This window comes from Vidua chalybeata, chromosome 7, assembly GCF_026979565.1.
Source record: "Vidua chalybeata isolate OUT-0048 chromosome 7, bVidCha1 merged haplotype, whole genome shotgun sequence".
Taxonomy (NCBI): Eukaryota; Metazoa; Chordata; class Aves; order Passeriformes; family Viduidae; genus Vidua; species Vidua chalybeata.
In genome coordinates, this window is record NC_071536.1 from 8,482,894 (window position 1) to 8,502,242 (window position 19,349).

Genomic DNA, 19,349 nt, shown 5'->3' on the forward strand with positions numbered 1-19,349 from the left:
GAAATATACAGCTAATGATGGTTTTGATTAAGGAGTAATCATTCTGCTATACGATAGACAGTTCTGGTGCAAATGGTAGTTGTAAGGGACAAATACATGGTAGACTTTTCTTCCAATATTTATTTCAGTTGATGTGTCTTTCTCATTTCTTCATTTGTGTAGCATTAGTTTGGGTAACAGGAACATGGGGTTGTTGTGCTGCCCTTTTTTAGAGCAAGCCTGCCCTGTCCTGCTGAGTGAGGCCACGCATTAGCTGAGGAAAATCTGCTGTACTTCCCAAGGGTGCCAGGTCAACAGCCTCATGATAGGGTCACTTTGTGCATTGAACAACACAGGAGTAAAACTGTCAGAATTTTGTAGTCTTAAGTGTAATTTACTATGAATTATAGCCTGCTCTGTTGAACTCTCAAGTAGTAATGAAACTATGGAATAATGCTGAAGTCAAAGCTGTGTGTTAAAGCCACTTTCTCACCTAAAGGTTTATTCACGGTCAGATTGTCCTTTAAACACAAATATGTGAGGTATAAAAAAGCATTCAAAATGTCCAACTAAAGATTTGCCTCTGAGCAGCCAAATTTCACTGTCTTCCTAACAGTGAGAGTGAAACTTGTTTGTTGTTAACAAGTATAGCCAAAGGAAAAGGGGCTAAGACATACACAAAAAATCCAACCAGAAATCTAGGCTCCTGGTTTCTGAATAGCAATCCAAATCAATGTTTGTATGTTTCCATCCATTTGCTCATGTGGTTTTCCTGGTATTCCCAAAAAATTCCTGGGATAAAATACATCTATTTGTAATGATCTCTGTAGTTAAAGCAAACCATCACAATGGCAATATTCTCTTACATTCTTTCCACATATATAGAATAAAGATTGCTTGAGTATTTTAGCACAACTGAAACCTGGTATTTAAGACTTTTGTCTCACTTGTAAAATATTGGTCATGAAATTCAGATTCCAGTCCAGGATTTTGTTATCGAGTCCAAGGTGTTTTTATTCATTATTTCACTGTTTGCTTAAATATGACCATCTGGGCAGAGGGTGGAAAAAAAAAGAATTTTTCTGTGACTTTTTTCAGTAATAATGCCAATAATTCTTCCAATTATTCATGCTGGTCAAGCATTATTGGAAAAGGTTAAATATTTTTTAAAAAATCATTAACATAATTATTTTTACAAAAGAAGTTACATAACTTTATTGTCTGAAGTCCACACAGCTCACAGAGTTGGAGTGCTTGTTGGGAGTCTCATGATCATCACCACTGAAGAATGGTGAGAGAAGATTTCAAAATTAATTGGAGCAAAGCATGAAAATAATATTCTTCCGCCACCCTGGTGAATGAGACTGTGCCAGTCTCCCATCACCCCAAGTACTATCTAATTATTTGTCCACATTAGGTGGTAGTACTTTATCAGGAGAGTTCTCCCATAGCTTGAGAGTGCATTCATCCAGAAGAAAAGAAATGCAGAATTTAGAAGGCTTCCCCATTCTTTAAAAAAACCTAAACAAAGACAAAAGCAAACAGAAATGTATTTCTCTATGGAAAACAAGTTTGAAGTGTTGATGCTTTGTGCAGGAGGAGAACCAGTGACACAGGGGCTTTTCAGATTCAGTTAACACTTTTCTGACATCATTGTAGCAATAATCAAAAATATTAGCAATTCAAGATGCCTGATTCTGATGTCCATGTTGATGCCACAGAACATTATTTTTGCCAAAGCTTCTCCTCTGTTATTCTGCCTCCCCTCATTTCCTTTGCCCCTACTGTGTCAGTCACAGAATCACAGAATGGCTTGGGTTGGGACAGAACATTTACCTAGGTCATCACCTTCTTACCAAGGTGTGAGTAGCAGTGCCAGTGAAAAGCCTCTTGTCCCAACCATCCTCCAGAAATCTCTAGGATTGCTGGTGCCCTGCTGCATTGCCTTTCCAGCAGGTGCTGGGAGTGGGTTAAAGTGGCCATGTTAACCTGGAATTGTGAAGTTTCATCTACTTCTTTAAAGGAGGCTTCCTGATTTCCTGGTTAGATGTTCCGTAACAGACACCCATGATGTCTCCCTTGGTGAGGACATCAATTTGATCCTAGTGGCTCTGCAAATGCCTGGAAAATCCTAATTCCTCCTGCATGTTTATCTCTATGTATGATTTTGAGTTTAGGCACTTTTTGTTGTGAAAATGCAGTGTCAGGTACAGCTACAAGATCTCATTCTCATGTCACCCAGCATTCCACCCTCCCTGTGAAAGGGAATCATGGGCAGGATCTCATATGGATAACTTCCAAATTGTGGTATAAGCAAGCTGTGGGTGAGCTGCAGACGTTGGTGTTTGCTGTAAGCTGGTGGAGAATGTGTTGCTAAATCTCTGAGTGAGATCCATGGCAACACTGCCAAGGAACAATTGGCTTCCAAACCAGAATTAGGGTCCGTGGGAGCGGATCTGGAAAAGCCTCATGAAGGCTGCGTGGCCAAAACTGAGTAATTGCATTTTGTTGTAACTAAGCTCCTTCTTAATCACACTCAAGAGAAATTTGTGGAACCAATTTTCAGTTGTTTTTCAACTGAAGACCTGAAGTTTAGCCATGTCCAACCCAAACAATGGGTGCTGAGGATTGCACTGTGCCTTCTACAGACATGATTTGTTTTATGTATGAGGATTGTCATTCGTGTTCACGTGCTAGTAGCAATTACTACAACTCTGTTCAGATGAGGTCTTGTACAAGTGCAGTGGATGTAAAGAAGTGGGCAGTCAAGGACAGCTACAGATTTCTGAAGTATTTTGTTAAAGCCAGGAGTCTTCACACAAGTAAACTGATAAAAGTGAGACATTAGGGGTATCACTGTGATGAAAAGAAAGTTGTGGTAAAAGGCACCACTTGGTGTGGGATCCATTTCCAGAACAATATCCTCCTAAAGATTATAGTTAAGATGGAAAAGTGCTTTTTTGAAAAAATAACTTTTCAAGTTTTTTAAAATGTTCCTAAGACTTCAATCTTAAAATATAAATCAGTAAATTAATCCCTAAGGTGATAGTCAGCTTTGGACTTACAATTTTTTGATAACTAGAGCTTGTGTCTAGATCTGTGTTGGTTGAAAAGAAAAGTTGAGACAGTTGTTTGGGAACAAGGAGAATAAGATGCTCTTAGAAAGCACAGGAGAGGTCTGTGCTTTAGTAGTATTCCCAGCTTTGGTAAGGTATTGGACAACTGAAAATACAGCAGTACAAAAAAAATTGTACAGCAGTACAAAATAATAAATAAGTCACAAGCTATTAAAATAAGGCAAGTATGCTGAGACTATTTCAGAGACAACACAGTGGCCTCAAAAGATAATATTTTGAGTAGCTGCCTTTCCTATCTCCTTAGGTGTAACTGTAAATGGGATGTGCCATGGTAACAAAAACTAGGTTAAATAAATACTATTAATTTGATTTATCAAGTTTGTTGGTAACTGTTGATACATGGTGAATGCTGATACTTACATCTGTGAGATCTGCAGATCAGAGTATAAAATTCTGATGCTGCAGCTGCATGTCATGATATGATGAGAGGAACAATTCTGTCTTGGAGAAAAGCCCAGTTTTAGGGTGCTCTTAGAATAATTCCTTTCTAGAAGGAAAAGACTCAACTATGATGAAGTTATGCTGCTGTTTGTCAGAATAACCCATGTTCTTTGGTACCTCTGGGCACACAGTGATCATGACTGGTATCCTGTGAGATTTGTTGTCCCAGCCCGCGGCGGGTGAGCAACACAAGCGAGCAGAGAGCTCTGGCCAGCCAGCAGCACATTGTGGTAGGTGTCACCTACAGCAGCGAAGCAATGGGCATTTTGCCCTGGACCAGCACCTAGGCTGAGCTTTCCCACATGACAGCAGCATACAGTAGGCAGCTGAGCTCAGCCTGAAGGCATGCGTTTGCCGTGCCTCCCACTCCTCCGACCACCTGGCGCTGCAACCTGATGCCATAATGCGTGACAGCCAGGTGTTCAGTTTGCTGCTTCGTATGTCAGCGTTGCTGGATTTGAGGGATAACAACGGGGGAAAATGATGATGAAAATGTTAATAGGAAAGATTGCTCTTTGGAATCAGAATAAACTTCCTGTTCAAATTCCTGTTCAAAGCGTAAAGAAAATCTTTGCTCTTCATGCTGTTGTGTATGATGATTAAGAATGCCTAATTGGATGCCACAAAGTGCCCTAAACTAATGCTCAAACTCCCTGATACTATGTCTTGGTTGGGAAGGTAATTGCTCCTCTCCTAGGTAAAAAACTAGTAAGGATTTCTGCAGAAAGAATGCGAGCTATTAGCCAAGTTATGAGTAATTATATTTTGGATAGCTACATATTCAAATTATGATGCAACAGATCATACTTAAGTTAGACTTGTTGTAAAACATCTTTTAATTTTGGCAAAGAGCTGACCTTTTCAGGTTAAGCATTCTTAAGATAGAAGAAGTAAAAGTTTAGCAAATGCCTTCAGTATCATCCTGGATTTGGGAAGATAAAATCTTTCTTGCTGCCTTGATTACACCCCTTAAGTTATTTAACTGCTTTAAATTTCACTTTTTATATTGTACTCAGCTCCTTGAAATGCATAAAAGCAGACCACTGTTAGCACATGACTGCTTTACAATACCTGTTACACCTTACATGATTTCAGTATATTGTCCTTTTTGTGTTGCAACTCTCTCCCAAACTGATTTTTTTTAATTTTAGTGGAAGCTGTCTACCATATAATGCCTCCATAATGCTTTGCCAGGTATTCCTCCCTTACCAGCATAACCTTTAAGTGCTCCTGGTAATTTTACTGGTGAGACATGGAACATAATGCCAAAACCAAACATTTTTATTCTTTCCTAACCAGAGATGCTAACAAGATCTCACCCAAGGCCATACAGGCCTCATCAGGAGTAACAGGAAAGGCCCTGCTGAGCCAGGGCTTGTTCCTCTGCCTTTCCACAGGTGGGATTCATTTGAGGTGAATGCTTTCAGCTCTTGAGAGATTCTCTTGTACAGAGATATATATAATGGAGAAGCTAAATAAAGATAAATACAGTGGAAAAGCTTCAGGTTTGTAATCTAACTTGGCTATTGACTTGTAGGTGAAAGGCATTTCTATGGGGAGAAATTGCAACAGCTTTTAGGACCGTTGACTACTTTTGATTTCTAATAAGATTTAGAGCACAGAGAGTCTCTCAGTTAAGAGCACAAGATCACAAGCTGACTTATGGACACTAAGCTATTTTGTATTTCTGAAAGCACTGTTTTGAAAGCATGTATAGTGTGAGAGTTACGTCCACTTGTAAAGAAAAGGAACAGTTTTTCCTGTAGCCTCAGAGAGCCTTAGTGCCTAAGGCTGGTGAGAATTAGCCAGGCTTACACCCAAAATGCTGCAAGGCTTGTTGCTGATCTTGACACCTCATCTACAGATGGCTTCATTACTTGTTCTCATCTATATTCTGGAGCAATAAAAGCAGGCAGGTTTTTTGTTTCATTGTCACTGTAGTAGTTCTTCATCCTTCAAATTCACTGTCTAGCCACCAAAGAGAAGAATTCTGTTTAATTTATCAATACACCTAGTAATTAATTGGAGTCATTCACTGTTGAATGAGCTGTATTTTTGCACTTCTCCCTTTCCTTTTTTATTTTGCAAGATTGCTACAACAGATGTTAGCACTATCACTTTTTTTTTTTTTTTTTTTTTTTTTTTTGAGATTATTTAGAAGTGGCCAAGAGTGAACAGAGCTGTATTTCTTGCCTATTCAAATTCAGAAATTGGCCCATAGCCCTAACTTTTTCCTTTGGATTTCGTCAGGGTTTTTATAAACTAAATAGGAGAATTGGAGCTTTAGTGTTTCCAGAGTTTGTTAACATTTTATTTTTATGGATTCAAACATGCTATACTTGCATTTCAAGCCAGAGTTATAGTCTTACTTCTTGCAGGGGAAGACTTGACAGAAAAGCAGATGCAGTTGCATTACTGGTTTCATTGCTGGTGTTAAATCAATCTATAGATATCTACTTGTGGCAGTTAACATGGTTGGGAGGAAGCTGAAGTGAAAGCACAGAGCTAACTTGAGTCAGTTAAAACACATTGCTAAGGTTCTTCCTGACAATATTGCTGAATTACATAAGTACAGCATTGTTTTTAATGCTTCTAGCTTGTGCCTCCCATAATATACTGTTTCCTAACTTAGTTTCTTTTATTGAAAGCTACTAACTTTATAAGTTGAGGTGGGATATTTTGGTTTTTAATTGGTGTTTCAGATTATAATAACCTGCTTTGTTTTACTGCAGCTTTAACAAAATCTATCTGCCTGGACTGAGCTGTCCAAACCTAATCTCAAGCAGATTTATTTTTTGAGACATTTAGCCAAAATAGGTCATTCGCATCCAAGGTCTGATTAAAAAAGAAACCACCCAAAAAAGCCTTCAAAAACCCCCAAACGCCCAATGAACAACCACAAACCCCAAACCTAGACACCACAGAATTGAGGAAAAGCTACCTAAAGCTATGAATGGATTTGGCCTTTAGTTCTTCCTTTGAAATCTGCTCATATTTAGCAAAACAGTCCATCTGTGAAAAATTGTAGTGCATTTATGCTTAGTGGTGATGACTTCTGTGTTCAGCTGTTAAATTCCCCACAGGCTCTGTTGAGCATCTTGGAAGGTTTCTCCCCTAACCACAGCTTCCAGCAGGAGCAGGATGCACTGGATCTGCTTAAGGGACAGGAGGGCAGTACTGCAGGGGGCTGTAGGGCAAGAGTCTGGGGTGGGGTGGGATGGGAGATGCTGTACGAAATGGGAGGGGAAATGCTAATCGAGTTACAGTGTAACTGAAGCTGGGTAGGAGGTAGGGGTCAAACAGCGCTGGAAAAGGACTGGCTCCTGTTGGGAGGGAAAGGGCTGGGCAGTAGAGTCAAGAGGGAGAACTGAAGGAGTATAGAGATGAGGAACTGCCCTGCTGCAGGTGTGCACGTCCATCTTGGGGCACTTGGACACTGCCTTGGAAAGCTGGACTCTACCTGGTTCATTCCTGTTGGGATTCTTAGGATGCCAGGCAAGGAAATGATGCTGTTTCTCACACATCATCCCTCACTGGATATTTTCATTAGTCTGAATACACAGTTTAACAGTGAGGTTTGAGAGCCATACAAAGTATTCACAAATACTGCTGAAGTCTCTCAGACCTGAGCCTTGTAACAATGGATGTAACAATAAGAATAGAAGGAATCATTGACATCTTAAATTGATTGTCAATAAACACATTAATAATGAACTATTCAGCACCTAAAATCAACAAGATCAAAGCCCATAGTATGTTCCATGAGTAGCCACTTATCTGTAAGGTCAATATTAAATCACAGGAGCCATAATTGCTCTATGATAATTTCAAGTTTGGCAAAATATAAAAGATGTATACTGCATAAAATTTACGTTAATTAAATTTGTCTGAGTGTCAAGATGAGATGCTGGTTGGAGTAGATGCTTTTTGGAATTCATACTACTTATTTTCTTGCTTTAATTTTGTTTTCATTGATTCCAGGAATAAAAAATTCCATCACTTTTGCACTGCCTTTATGCAGGCTACAGTTATTACCAGGCAGCCAATGATGTCACTCATGTGGGGGTAAATGAATTTGCATTAGCTTTAATTTATCTATCATGGGTAAAAACAATCCTGCAGGTGTTGTAACTGGGCTTTGGTGCAGACTGGGAATATGTTTTGTTCCCTATCAACTGCAGAATGCACACTGGTGCATCTCTGCAGCTGTTGCTATATGAACTGGCCCAATTAAAGCAGTGAATGTTTAGCTACAGGGTATATGGAAGTTAATTGGAAGTCTCTGAATGGTTTAAGAGCCTCATGCAAGGAGATGCTATTGATAGTTCACATGAGCAGGATGGCACTGCTTGGTGCCTGAATGTCATGAGTTAAAAGTCAGAGGGCAAAAGATTGGTCTCTGTTAAAGCCAGTGGAAGTTTTGCCATTGACTTCAACAAACAGAGGATTTCTCCCTTAATTCTGTAACTTTGTTTAGGGGGGCAATTGTGTTGTACTTTTAATTCTTGTGGCTTCACCAAGAGTCTGTATTCCAAAAGCTTTTAGATTTTTTTATTTAGTCTGATAGTGCTTTGTGGGAAACTAAATTGAACGTGTGTTTAAGGGCCCCAGGGACCTGCTCTGGTGAACTGCATTGGGAGAAGCTGAACATCTGCTTGATGCCTGGACACAGCTTTAGTAGAGCTCCTAATCATTCAAAAGAAATTGCAGAAAATCTGTTTGCTTTTAGATTTCAAACCTCATCACTCAAACTTTAAGTTTTAATGTCCTTACATACAAATTCTTTAAAAAAGTAAAAAAACTCAATACAAAATATTTACCGCCAAAGCAGAAAATATATAAAAGAGGAAGGGAAAGAAAATCAAGCAGTTTTGCAATTTTAGGGTGGTTTTACACAAAGGAAAATTCAAAACTGATTTCTGGAATATAACAAAAACGTGCATCATACTAACATGAAGATGTTTTAACAGTGATTGTGTTGTCTTAACAAACACCTGGTTTATCAGCTCTATTTCACATGTGAAATGAAATGGACTTTATAGTAAATAGATCTTTTTAATTTCAATTAACAATATTTTACTATAAGGAAAATGTACAGAATTTTTGTGGAAATCCATGTACTATGTTTACTCAAATACAGAAAATACTTTGCTGCAAACTTTTAAATATAATAAAATGCATTTAATAGCAATCTTTTGTGGTATCATCATTGTTTATGAACATAGCATTCAAAATACGGAAATTCAGTTGTGGATCAAAATGACCATAAAAACAGTAACCCAAAGAACCTTATAAACATGTCAACAGCCATCATTTATCTTAGATGGCTCATACCAATGTAAAAAACATATAAAATGTAGAATAAGTCTCAACATATGGTTTACTTTGTTGCATTGTTCCTACATATTATTTGTGTTAAAATCCAGAAAATTATATTATGAAGAGAATATTGGGGTTTGTTTATTAAACTAAAGTACAGGTTAAAGTAATTCTTTTCTTGTGATGAACATATACCAACAGTGATTAAAAAATAAACATTTATTTACAAAATATTGATGCATACATATTACACAAGTCAGTTATATCAAAGTGGTTTTAAACAATATCTGTAGCAACCAACTATTTGCATTGGTTTACCATAGTGCAAATGGTAATGTTGCAAAGGCAGGTTAAAATGTGGGATTGCAATTTGGATGTTAGATTTCTCTACTGCCTTCTGTTTTTCTATGTCTAGAAAACTATTCCTTTTCATTAAAAAAAATCTATTTCTTGCGAATGTTGAATAGTGTACCTGAGGATAGGGCAAATTCGTTATTAAGCCTAAATTCTTTCACTTATATAACTATCTTTCTATTTACTCAGCCTGCTTACGTAGCACCATTGCCATTGATTACTAACATACTAATGAGAAAAAGGAATGGAAACACACTAAATACACTATGCCATCCCTAATTTCAGGGTTTGTCCATTTGTGTGGAATTTCGTCTGATACATTTCACAAGTCTGCACTATATATTCAAGTGTTTAAGGATGATTCTGGTGGTATTGTGTAGTGGCGTATATGTTTACCAGTATATATGTTCTTGTAAATATGATATTAAGTGAAGCTGTGAAGAAAGGAACCTAAAAGCCTGCTCCTTCTGTCCTCAGGTGAGAAGGAGCTTGCTTTTGATTACCAATGTGTACTGAAACCTGCATACAAATTTGCATCCAAATGACTGAATATTGATTCCCTCATAATGTAAGAACTTAGTGGATTAAATCCAGTGATTTTGATTGTAGCTTTTCTCTTTTGCTGGCTCACAAGCAGCCATCAGGTAATTATATTGTCCTCTAGTTCACGCTCTGTAACTGCTGCCGGTAGCACGCAGGAGGTCGGCAATGCCTTGTGTACGTAACTTCACAGTTTGAAACACTGGTGAGGGAGTATAACTTTTTCTATTTTTCTCCTTTTTTTTCCTTTTTTTTTTTTTTTTTTTTTTTTTTTTTTTTCCTTTTTTTTTTTGGTAGCTTCCACGATGTGTGAAGCGGTGGATCCAACAAGGATCTCATGAGCACCCGCAACGATCTACAACCATGGCTGGTATCTTGCCATAGATGATTTGTTCTTTGCCGTTGAAGTACAGCATATTGATGGGGGACATCTTGGTGGGCGTGCAGCAAGGGCCTGCCGAGCCTCTGGGATTGGCTTGGTGCACCAGGTGGGTGTGCGGGTACTTTTGTAAAAACACAAATTCACATTCTCCGGAGCAATAATTCGCTTTGTATCTTTTAGGAGCGATAATCCAATCCCACCCGAATGCTTCAAAATCCACCGTCAGCGGGTAGCGGCAACATCGGGATTCTGTCGAGTGCTCGTCACAGTCGAGACCGAAATCTCTGCGGGACCGTTTTGGTGTGTCTGTAACTCTGACCTCTAAAAATGGGTTCTGTGAGAAGAGGAGAAGGAATTGGAATCATTTCTGAGGTAAGCCCAAGTTCATTCAAAACATGCAACAATATTTAAGTGTAGATGTATCAAATTAATATTCTGAAATGAAGTTTGCAAACAAAATTTGACATGCAATTCTGTTTGTTATCTCTGCATTTCCCTGCTGTTTCTCTATACAGAGCTTTAATACCTGAGTATTTGTCCCTGAAATCACCACGGTCTCAGTGCTAACATTCTTTAACAGCTATAAGAACATTTCAGAAATTTGGAGGATGCTGGATTTTTACTTTTGATGTGGTTTTTAGTTTGTTTTAAACTCCATAATAAGAGCTTTTGTGAGTCCTTCTGAAATTCCCTTCATTAAAATCATATTGAATTCAGGCTTTCTGGGTTTCAAGGAAAGTGTTTTGTCCGGACCAAGGAGGACGAAAGTTGCTCCCCTGTTGCTGCTTGCTTGAATGACTCTATGACTGAATGAATTTGGAGGGCCAGCTAAATATTTTGACTCCTGGAAGAGTCCTGTGGCCAGGAATGCACTTTTGGCAGATCCCTGAGGCACGTGCCTCCTATGGAAGGTGTATTTCCACAGTCACCAACTGAGACTAGAAGAAAATTGCAACCTCCACGATTGCAACTTCGAAAAAGTTCCCAAAGTTGCTGACTACCACACACTGATTTCTGCCCCATGTGCTGGTTTGGCAGTGATGGGGCCATCCCATGGAGACCATTCCTCAGGAATAACAGCCCAGCTAACTTTGTTATGCAGGTTTCCCTCTCCCCAGACACCTTCAAGCTGTGGAGCTGCTGGAAGTGCCCTTTCCAAAGGTAAATTATATGGGGAGGTGTTTGGTGAGAGGAGCACCCCTGTACTGGGAGGGGAGCTGCTGGAGAGGAGTTGAGGGGAAGAGAGATTTCCTCTCCCATTATCTGTGCCTCTAACCCTGCTCTGCCATTGAAATGTTTATTTATAAATGATGATAGCCATGGGTTATCTGTATGTATCATCATTTGAATGGATGGAGGTGGCGAGGACATTCCTGATCATGCTATCCACCTGGCCTGTTTCAAATACAAGAGATCCACATTTATATTGGATGTACAATTAAGATATCACAGAGTTTTTCTTTTAAGCACTTATAAATTATATTATACTGCTGTGAAGTTAAATGTTGCATAAATATGGTTGGACAAAATGGTCTTCTCGAATCTAAATATTTCTATGTTTCTGTGATCAACAGATTCATCTACAGATTCGTCAGAAGTAAAAGTAGAATAATATTCTTCATACTTTGTGCAAAAGGAGGTATCACTTGGTTGTGATAAGTTTAGAAATTTGTATAGGTTGTAGATGATTAGGGATTTACAGGAACAAATAGCAAGGGAAATGCTGTAGTTTCACTTCAGATTTACTTCAGGTGTACTTGTAGGTACAGTTCAGATTTAATTTGTTCATCTGTTCTTATAAAAACAAACCAGATAGTTATTTTGTGCACTTTCTTATCATCATGATTCGATTATTGTATCAAGCAGAATTTCTCTATTCAGACACTTCTAATAGGTAGAATGATGCACTCTACCAAATAGTGAAAGGTAAAGAACTTAACGTTACAAAGAAAATCTGTTCTCACCTTCATAAAGAGAAAATTTTTGTTGTTGTTAATAGAAAATATATGCATAGAGAGTAAGTGGGAACTCCCTTGCCTTCTCAGCAATATTGGAGGCATCTTTCCCAACCAGTAAAAGAATCTAAGGGCTGTTCATTAACTTTATGTGAAATAGCTGCTTATTAAGCAGTATTTGCTCTCAAAATTGAAAACAATGTTACTTTGATAGTATCATCCATCAGTAATTGCCAAAACCTCTTCTAGTTGATGCCTCGCAATGTCTCTCTGAAATACTGCAATTTCTTTCAATTTGTCAGATAGGGAAACGGAGGCAGAGGAAAGCTATTGATTTTTGGCATGCTCAGAGAGCAAAGAATGAAAGAATTGGGTATACAGAACTTTTATCTTCCATTCCCTGAACACTGCATCCATTTTATCCTTAAAACAGACCTTAAATGCTTTTCAATGAAATGGGATTTTTCTAAATAGACTTACCAATCCATCTTCCCCCGGTCCTGGGAAAGTTACAGCAAGATTCCGTCCGTTCTCATCAAAAGCTTTTATTTCGATGCCTAAATTGGATTCAGGCTGTTTGAGCCAATTTTGCAACACTGTCTTCACATCAATACTCTGCCAAATACCGGTGCCTGGGTTCATGTCAAGTTTCAAAGATCGAATTCCAGTATATCTTGTACCATCTTTCATGGGCTTAATAAGTCTCAGGATCTGCACAAACACCGTTGTAGGTTTTTGGACTTGCCTCAAGTATATCCACAATTGTGCTTTTACTACTTTGTTATATTGTATTTTAGAGCTAAACTTAAAGAAGCAACATTTTGGTTTTCCCTCCATTTGTACAAGAAAATCAGCTATAAATGAATGGAAAGAACAGATTACTGAACAGGGAACAAGAAAAAAATGCGTATATAAACCTGACTATTTTTTTCAGACTGTATAAAAAATATTACAATACTTTATAAAGAGTACCAGTAGCAAAGTGGATTTAACTTAATTCATTTTCTATGGTTTACACTCTACAGCAACTTTAGTGGATGTCAACAAAATACTCTTTCACCTACTACCAATTCACTTCTGATGGTCACCTCCTGAGGACCTTTGTAAAGCATGCAGAATAGCAACTTTGCATAAGCTGACTCAACATGTGTGTGGTGATCCAGCTATTTCTAATTTACTCCAAAGCCTCAGCCTGCTGCAGACCATACAGCCCTGGGCAAACTGCACAAACACTTACATTTCTTTTCTCAGTGGGAAGAAAATAATTGAGGGGATTAATATAAGGATCATTTTGTTTTCATTTGAATAATATTAGAGGAAAGTCACGTGCAGTGCTGCGTGCCTCCTTCCTGTAGCCTACGATGCAGCTGTCATACCTAGTCATGGCAATATCTTTCCATGCCAGGATAAAATGGGTAGTACTAATCCTAAATGGTGCAGGACTTTAACGTTCATAAATCTCATCACTTAAGATACCTGTCTCTTTAGTGCATTTAAAATAGCTCAAGTTCTTTTTATAAGAAGTAGGAAATGAACTCAGAGCAATGAAATACAACTACTTTTCTTGCCGTTGTAAATATGTAGCAATTTGATTAAAAATAGTTATAAAGCCTCAACATAAAAGTCTGGAATAAAAATGCAGGCAGACCTCAGCTTTGTTATAAGGCAGCAGTAAAATAATGCTATTAAGTGCCCATCCTAATAATTACTAAGTTGAAAAATTTCACTGAAAAATTTACTTTTTGATCTGTGGGTTCATTTTTAGCTGGTGAGAGCAGCTGATATTATTCTAGTCTGCATATCATAATGATATCTGTAACTGCTAACATGCCTTATATGTCCTGTCATATTTTTCCTTTTTGACATCATATTCGTAAGTGTTATTTAAAAAAACAGCTGCCATAGTCAAATACTTTAGCTGATGAAGAACATAAGATACTACAGTATTAGCTGTGCAAAAGATACTTGATAGGAGGCATAGCAGATGTTTAGCACTCGGAAGATAACTCAGAATCTGCTCATTCAGTAAATGCCTTCATTCTTCCTTGGCACGATTACATGGGCTGATTGCTATAGCACGGACATTTTTACATTTAATCTGTTACACACATATTTGCTTTAAATATACAGTTTTAACTCCGAGGTGGGTGGTGCTAGTTTATGGGATCAGCGAAGAGGCAAGAATTTAACTCTCTGCTTGCACTTGCTGTAGCATGTTGCAGTTAGGTAGGTGTAGTGCTCTAACCTGCATTTCTGTTAATTTCTATTGCTTCTAAAAATACTGACCAGTGAAACCTCTCTCACAAAAATATAGTTCTCTCATTATCTGCACTTGTACTTTATATTTGTGAGAGGAAATGCCCCGAGTGCTGCAGATAACGAAGTTGACTGAACTGCAGATCTCCCTTTGCTTTCTAAGGCAATGGGCAAATCCTAAGTGCTACAGGGCACACACGTTATAAGGAGCCAAAAACCGAACAGTAAAACAAAGGATCGCCACACGGTCATCTGAACCTGGCTCAAATTCTTTAGAAATAACTCTCCTCCCTCCCTCCCTCCAGCAGACTTCAGACAGCAGCCTGTTGGGAGAGCCTGAGGAGGAGTTGTGTGCTCTACAGCAGGGAGACAACTCTCTCAGAGGGGCAGTGGGAGGCGAAAGAAGCAGGGTTTACTTACACTCTGTAGGCATTGTGATAATCGTTTCGGTGGTGGCATGATAGTCATCATCTTCCAAAGAGCCATCGCTACTGTCATCTCTCTGCACATCATACTGATCAATCAGTTCCTGCAGTGGAGGAGCCTTGGGTAAAAGTTGCTTAATAACATCCCTGCTAATGTTAGGAGCTTGTTCCAGACGCAGTTTGCTGAGGATCTGAATTTTTATGGCTTCTATTCTGGAAGATTTTGTATTCTGTCTCCATGTACAAGCATTGCACAGTCCGTCCTTTTCAGCGTTCTCTGTGGGCTGGCTACTGTCATCAAGAGCCACCGGATCAACTGAAATCAGCATGAACAGGTAAATAGAAGCATAGAGCACTAGCTTTTGCATGATCTCACATTCAGTGCAGCACTTTTCCCTTCTTTTTTTCCCCCTCCCCCTTTCCCTTTCAGTACTAAACAGATCCGTGCAAGCAAATGCAATCTGAGAGACAGCTTGCCACACTGGTGTACCTTATATATTCCAAGGGGGCTTTTTATACTCCAACTTTGATTAGGCTCATGTCGTCAAACCCGACGATTGGTTGCTGTCCCAACAATGAATGTGGCTGTCAGAGGGTAAAGCCCTGTCGATCACAAGTCACTAGACAGCATTTAGTTACAGCCAAGGGTGAACTGATTTATCTGGGTACTTCACAGAGGATATGCCTTTGCATTCTGAAAGGATATATTTCCAAGTATTGTGGGCAGCAGTACTGAAAGGCAGCACTGTCATTCTTAAATATTATACCAACTGTGTGCTTGTACTATGAATCAAGAGAAACCTTGCTCTAAACTTGCTTTAGGCTTCTACCAATCTTTCTGACTTGAAAGTTTGTTCTATTTAAAAGAAAATCCCAAGGGGTTACTTTTAGCAGGCAGGAAAATTATACTTTAGAAATGGTTTGCAATAAGTACTGATTTATATTGTTCAACAACTGATATATATTTAGCAGTTCCCATTTCAGAAAACCTTACTGGGTTTTCCTAGACACTGGCTAAAGCAGTATTGGAGGTTTTGTGCATATGTGATACTATGCAAATGCCTGTCTTATTTGTTTTCCCCCTTTAGCATACACCAAAATCCACAGAACAAATCCTTTACTGAATTAACAGTCACTAATGAAAAACTATTCTGTCCCCTCTTCATGCTGTCACCAGAATACTGGGCAGTAAATTAAGTATCTTTAGTAGCAAAGGTATTTTTAAGGAATATCTTTAGCTAGTCACTCTAATATTACACAGGAATAGTTTAACTTGCTTTTTTCATTATTAGTAAAAGCATTAAAAGACTTAAAATATTTAAATCTCTACTGTGTATTTATCTTCATTTTCCATGTAACCTTTTATTTCTCTTCAAAATATCTCTGTATTATGCCAACTTAAGTGGTATCTCTGCACTTTATTACTTTCTACTCAAATACATAGAAATTCTCTTATGTCCTGCTTGTATGTTAAAAAAAATGCAGTTTTAATATGCTTTCTGCATAAGAGAGAAACATCTCTGTGTGATTGCATAGGTTATGGCTTATAAAATCTTACATTTGATCTTAAAATCAAATGTAGTTCACATTTGATGCACTGTTAGCAATAATTATGGAACACACAGTGAGGGGGGTGAGGGGGTTACTGCTCAACACAGGCTGCATGTCACAGCAAACAGAAACCCTGGAATTGGTATGTATTGTATATATTTGTATATTTGGAATCTGTGTATTACAGCAAAGGGAAATCCTAGAATTTCATGCAATATGCCAAAGTTTGCCTAAGTTAGGACTGAATTTTCAGTTTTTCATGGATTTTCTTTTTTTTTTTTTCCATTCTAAGTACACCTAAAAATATGTCAGACAAGGAGTTTTGCACGTGTTCATGTAGGAAAAATGTTGGTATAAGGAAAGATGTGGACAGAACTCTCAATTTTTTTTGTTTTCTGCCTGGTCATTGATATTCTTTTTGTATTGCCTCTCCAGGGCATGCAAGTTCACTGTGTACCACAGAACTGAGCCTAATATTCAGTTCATAACCAGTGACATAAATCACAATTATTCAATTGAAATTGGTCGTCCTGCCCTGATGTAAAGTTGATGCAAGTGATAGATGTATCATGCTCACACATTCCAGGCATATAGCTTTAGGGTCAGACCCTGATATTCTGATTTTAGCCAAAACCCATGTTTAAAGCAAGCAGTTTGCTGCCTTACTCCTGAGCATTTGATTTTTACACAGAGATGTGTAAACTGCAGCAACTTTCAACATCTGGTAACAAAAATGGGCCATGGTTCACTGGAATAAGAAATCAGGAGTTTTCAGTGCAGACTGCCTGCCATGCCTACAACATCTTTAAAACAGACTCTTAGTGCATTTCAAGTGCTAGAAATGTGTTTTTATGGAACATGCATAGGATGATTCACAGTAAGAATCTTTCTGAAAAGCACTGACCTGTTAGTGAATTTTGGGGGGATTTAAGTTGGGGGTTGCTTACTATTTCTATGGTTAATGTCATAATAAAATTATTTTTAATTATTTCTTTATTTTAATTTAAACTTAACCATATGGCTATAGAAGAGAATCTACCCCAAGTGGAAAGTTCGACAACTACCAGGTTTCACACCAGAAACAGTTTAAGATAATTATCCATCAATAATGATGGAAATAATCATGCAGTCATTGATAAGAAAGTAATTCAGTGTTCTGGCAGACCATGGCTAAAAGCCACTCATGAGGGAGAGGGGCAAGAGAGGTGCTTAGCAAAGCAGTTCCTCAGCACCGGGATCCTCTTGGGCTGTGCTCTGCAGCCACACTGGGACCTTGCCTGCTCCTTCTCCTGCCACTCCTCCTGCTCTGGCTGGCCAGCGTGACCATGCAGAGCTTCAAGGTTCTTTTCCCAGTCTTTTGCAGAGAGTCCATTAATCTGCAAGCAAGAGTCCCTTTGCTCCTTTTTGTTCAGCATTTGGTTATGGCTGCAAGGCCAAGGCCCTCTCCTGTAAGCCCAAAACCCCACGGAGCTCAGAGCAAGGGCTCAGGTGACACGTGGTGACAAACAGACCCTGCTGAGCACTGCTGTTTAGGAGGCAGCAATAGCAGCTGGAGTGGTGACACAGGGACTGGAGGTGACAAAAACCCCCCAGAATTCACCAGCAGCTGCATCACAGAGAGCAATATTTCCATTTCCCTCGTAAAATGCATTTCATAGGTACTATGAATAACTCTAGGCTGTTAGTAGAATACTATTCATCTTTTCTGGTTGCTGACTTACCATTATTTTTCTCTGGAATTGCAAGAATTTAGGAAAGAACACAAAGAGTTGCACTTGGTCAGGAGCTATTGAAGGGTCTAATTTATTTGATAATAGAATATGTGATTTATTTTTCTATCTGACTGGCATTATAGTGTTTTTGGAAAAACCGTGATGACTACAAGTGATGAAAAGTGATGACTACAGAAGTAGGTGATAGAAGAGAAAAAAAATAAGTGATGAAGAGACCAGGTAAAAATTGTTCTAAAATTTATTAGGGGAAAAAAAATTTAAAAACTCCGACAACAACAAAACCCTAACACATTATCACTAGCAAAACTAAAGAAGAGTTAAAAATGAAATGCACATCTTACTGAACTTTATGGCATTTTAATATTATCTTTGGGATTTGTGTCATTCTACCCATTGTGCCTGCCAATAGTGAATAGTATTCCCAATCCTGACTGTGCAAAGATCATGGCTCAGGCCCCCAAAATCAAGCACTGCAAGAATGTTCCTTTGTAAAGGAAAAAGGCATTCATCTGTCTACCTGGCAACTTCTCCTCTACTTTCCCCCTTCCACCATGAGCTTTTGGAAAACCTTAAAAAAACGTTGAAAAAAAGGGAAAAGAAACCAAACCCACCCCTCCAAATTTGATAAAGAGGTTTCAAAGACATGCTGTAACTGCAAGTTATGTGGAAAAACAGTGACTGTGCAGAGGAAAAGGAGATTACTAATGCCCTCCCTGAGGAGAAGGCAAGCAGAGCCCAAGCATTACCCATCCTTTTTGGCAGGCTCTCGTTAGGCAGCGAGCTCGTGCTCCCCCGGCAGCGCTCAGCACACCGCTCGCCCTGCAGCATCCGCAACCTGTCACCCCTGCCCGGCCAGCAGCGCCCAGGGACAGCCAGCTGAGAGCTCAGCTTGTTTTGGGGGAGGACCAAATGGACATGGAAGGCAACCAGGACATTTCTGAGAAAAGGGAGAGTTACAGGAGTATGAAGGAGCTGCTTTCCTGGCAGGGGAGGAAAGGGACATGGGTTATAACCCTACCAGTAACTGGACGACTTTATCCTGCTGTGGGTTACATTTTCAAACACTTCCTTACAGCCTGCAGGACCAGAAATTCACTTTTCTTTTTTTCTGTTTTTTAAGTTAAATGAAATAGTTCTCATAATTGATTCACCTCAGAAGGCAGAACTGGAAGAAACAAAGCAGGTGTTGCAAAATGCACTGTAAATCTGTGATTGCTATTTATGTTGATGTCAAGTGCTACCTCTGAACCAGTTGGCTTCTCTCCCTGATTTGCTTA

The 19,349-nt window shown here is 38.8% G+C and overlaps 1 protein-coding gene across 1 annotated transcript; it reads right to left on the bottom strand.

Annotated features, from left to right (window-relative positions):
• Positions 1-10,105: 10,105 nt before the first annotated feature.
• Positions 10,106-15,156, bottom strand: MSTN (myostatin). Its single transcript, XM_053947757.1, has 3 exons — positions 14,784-15,156; positions 12,588-12,961; positions 10,106-10,486 (listed from the first exon to the last, which is right to left on the bottom strand). Exons 1-3 carry the CDS (start codon positions 15,154-15,156, stop codon positions 10,106-10,108), a joined length of 1,128 nt encoding a protein of 375 aa, XP_053803732.1.
• Positions 15,157-19,349: the final 4,193 nt, after the last annotated feature.

Bases quoted from the DNA above. Each gene is read 5' to 3' on its own strand.
- MSTN (XM_053947757.1), bottom strand. From the start codon at position 15,156: ATGCAAAAGCTAGTGCTCTATGCTTCTATTTACCTGTTCATGCTGATT. The intron at 12,962-14,783 runs GTAAGTAAACCC...ATTCATTTATAG, and splicing joins TATCACAATGCCTACAGAGT to CTGATTTTCTTGTACAAATG. The intron at 10,487-12,587 runs GTAAGTCTATTT...CTCTTCTCACAG, and splicing joins GACCGGGGGAAGATGGATTG to AACCCATTTTTAGAGGTCAG.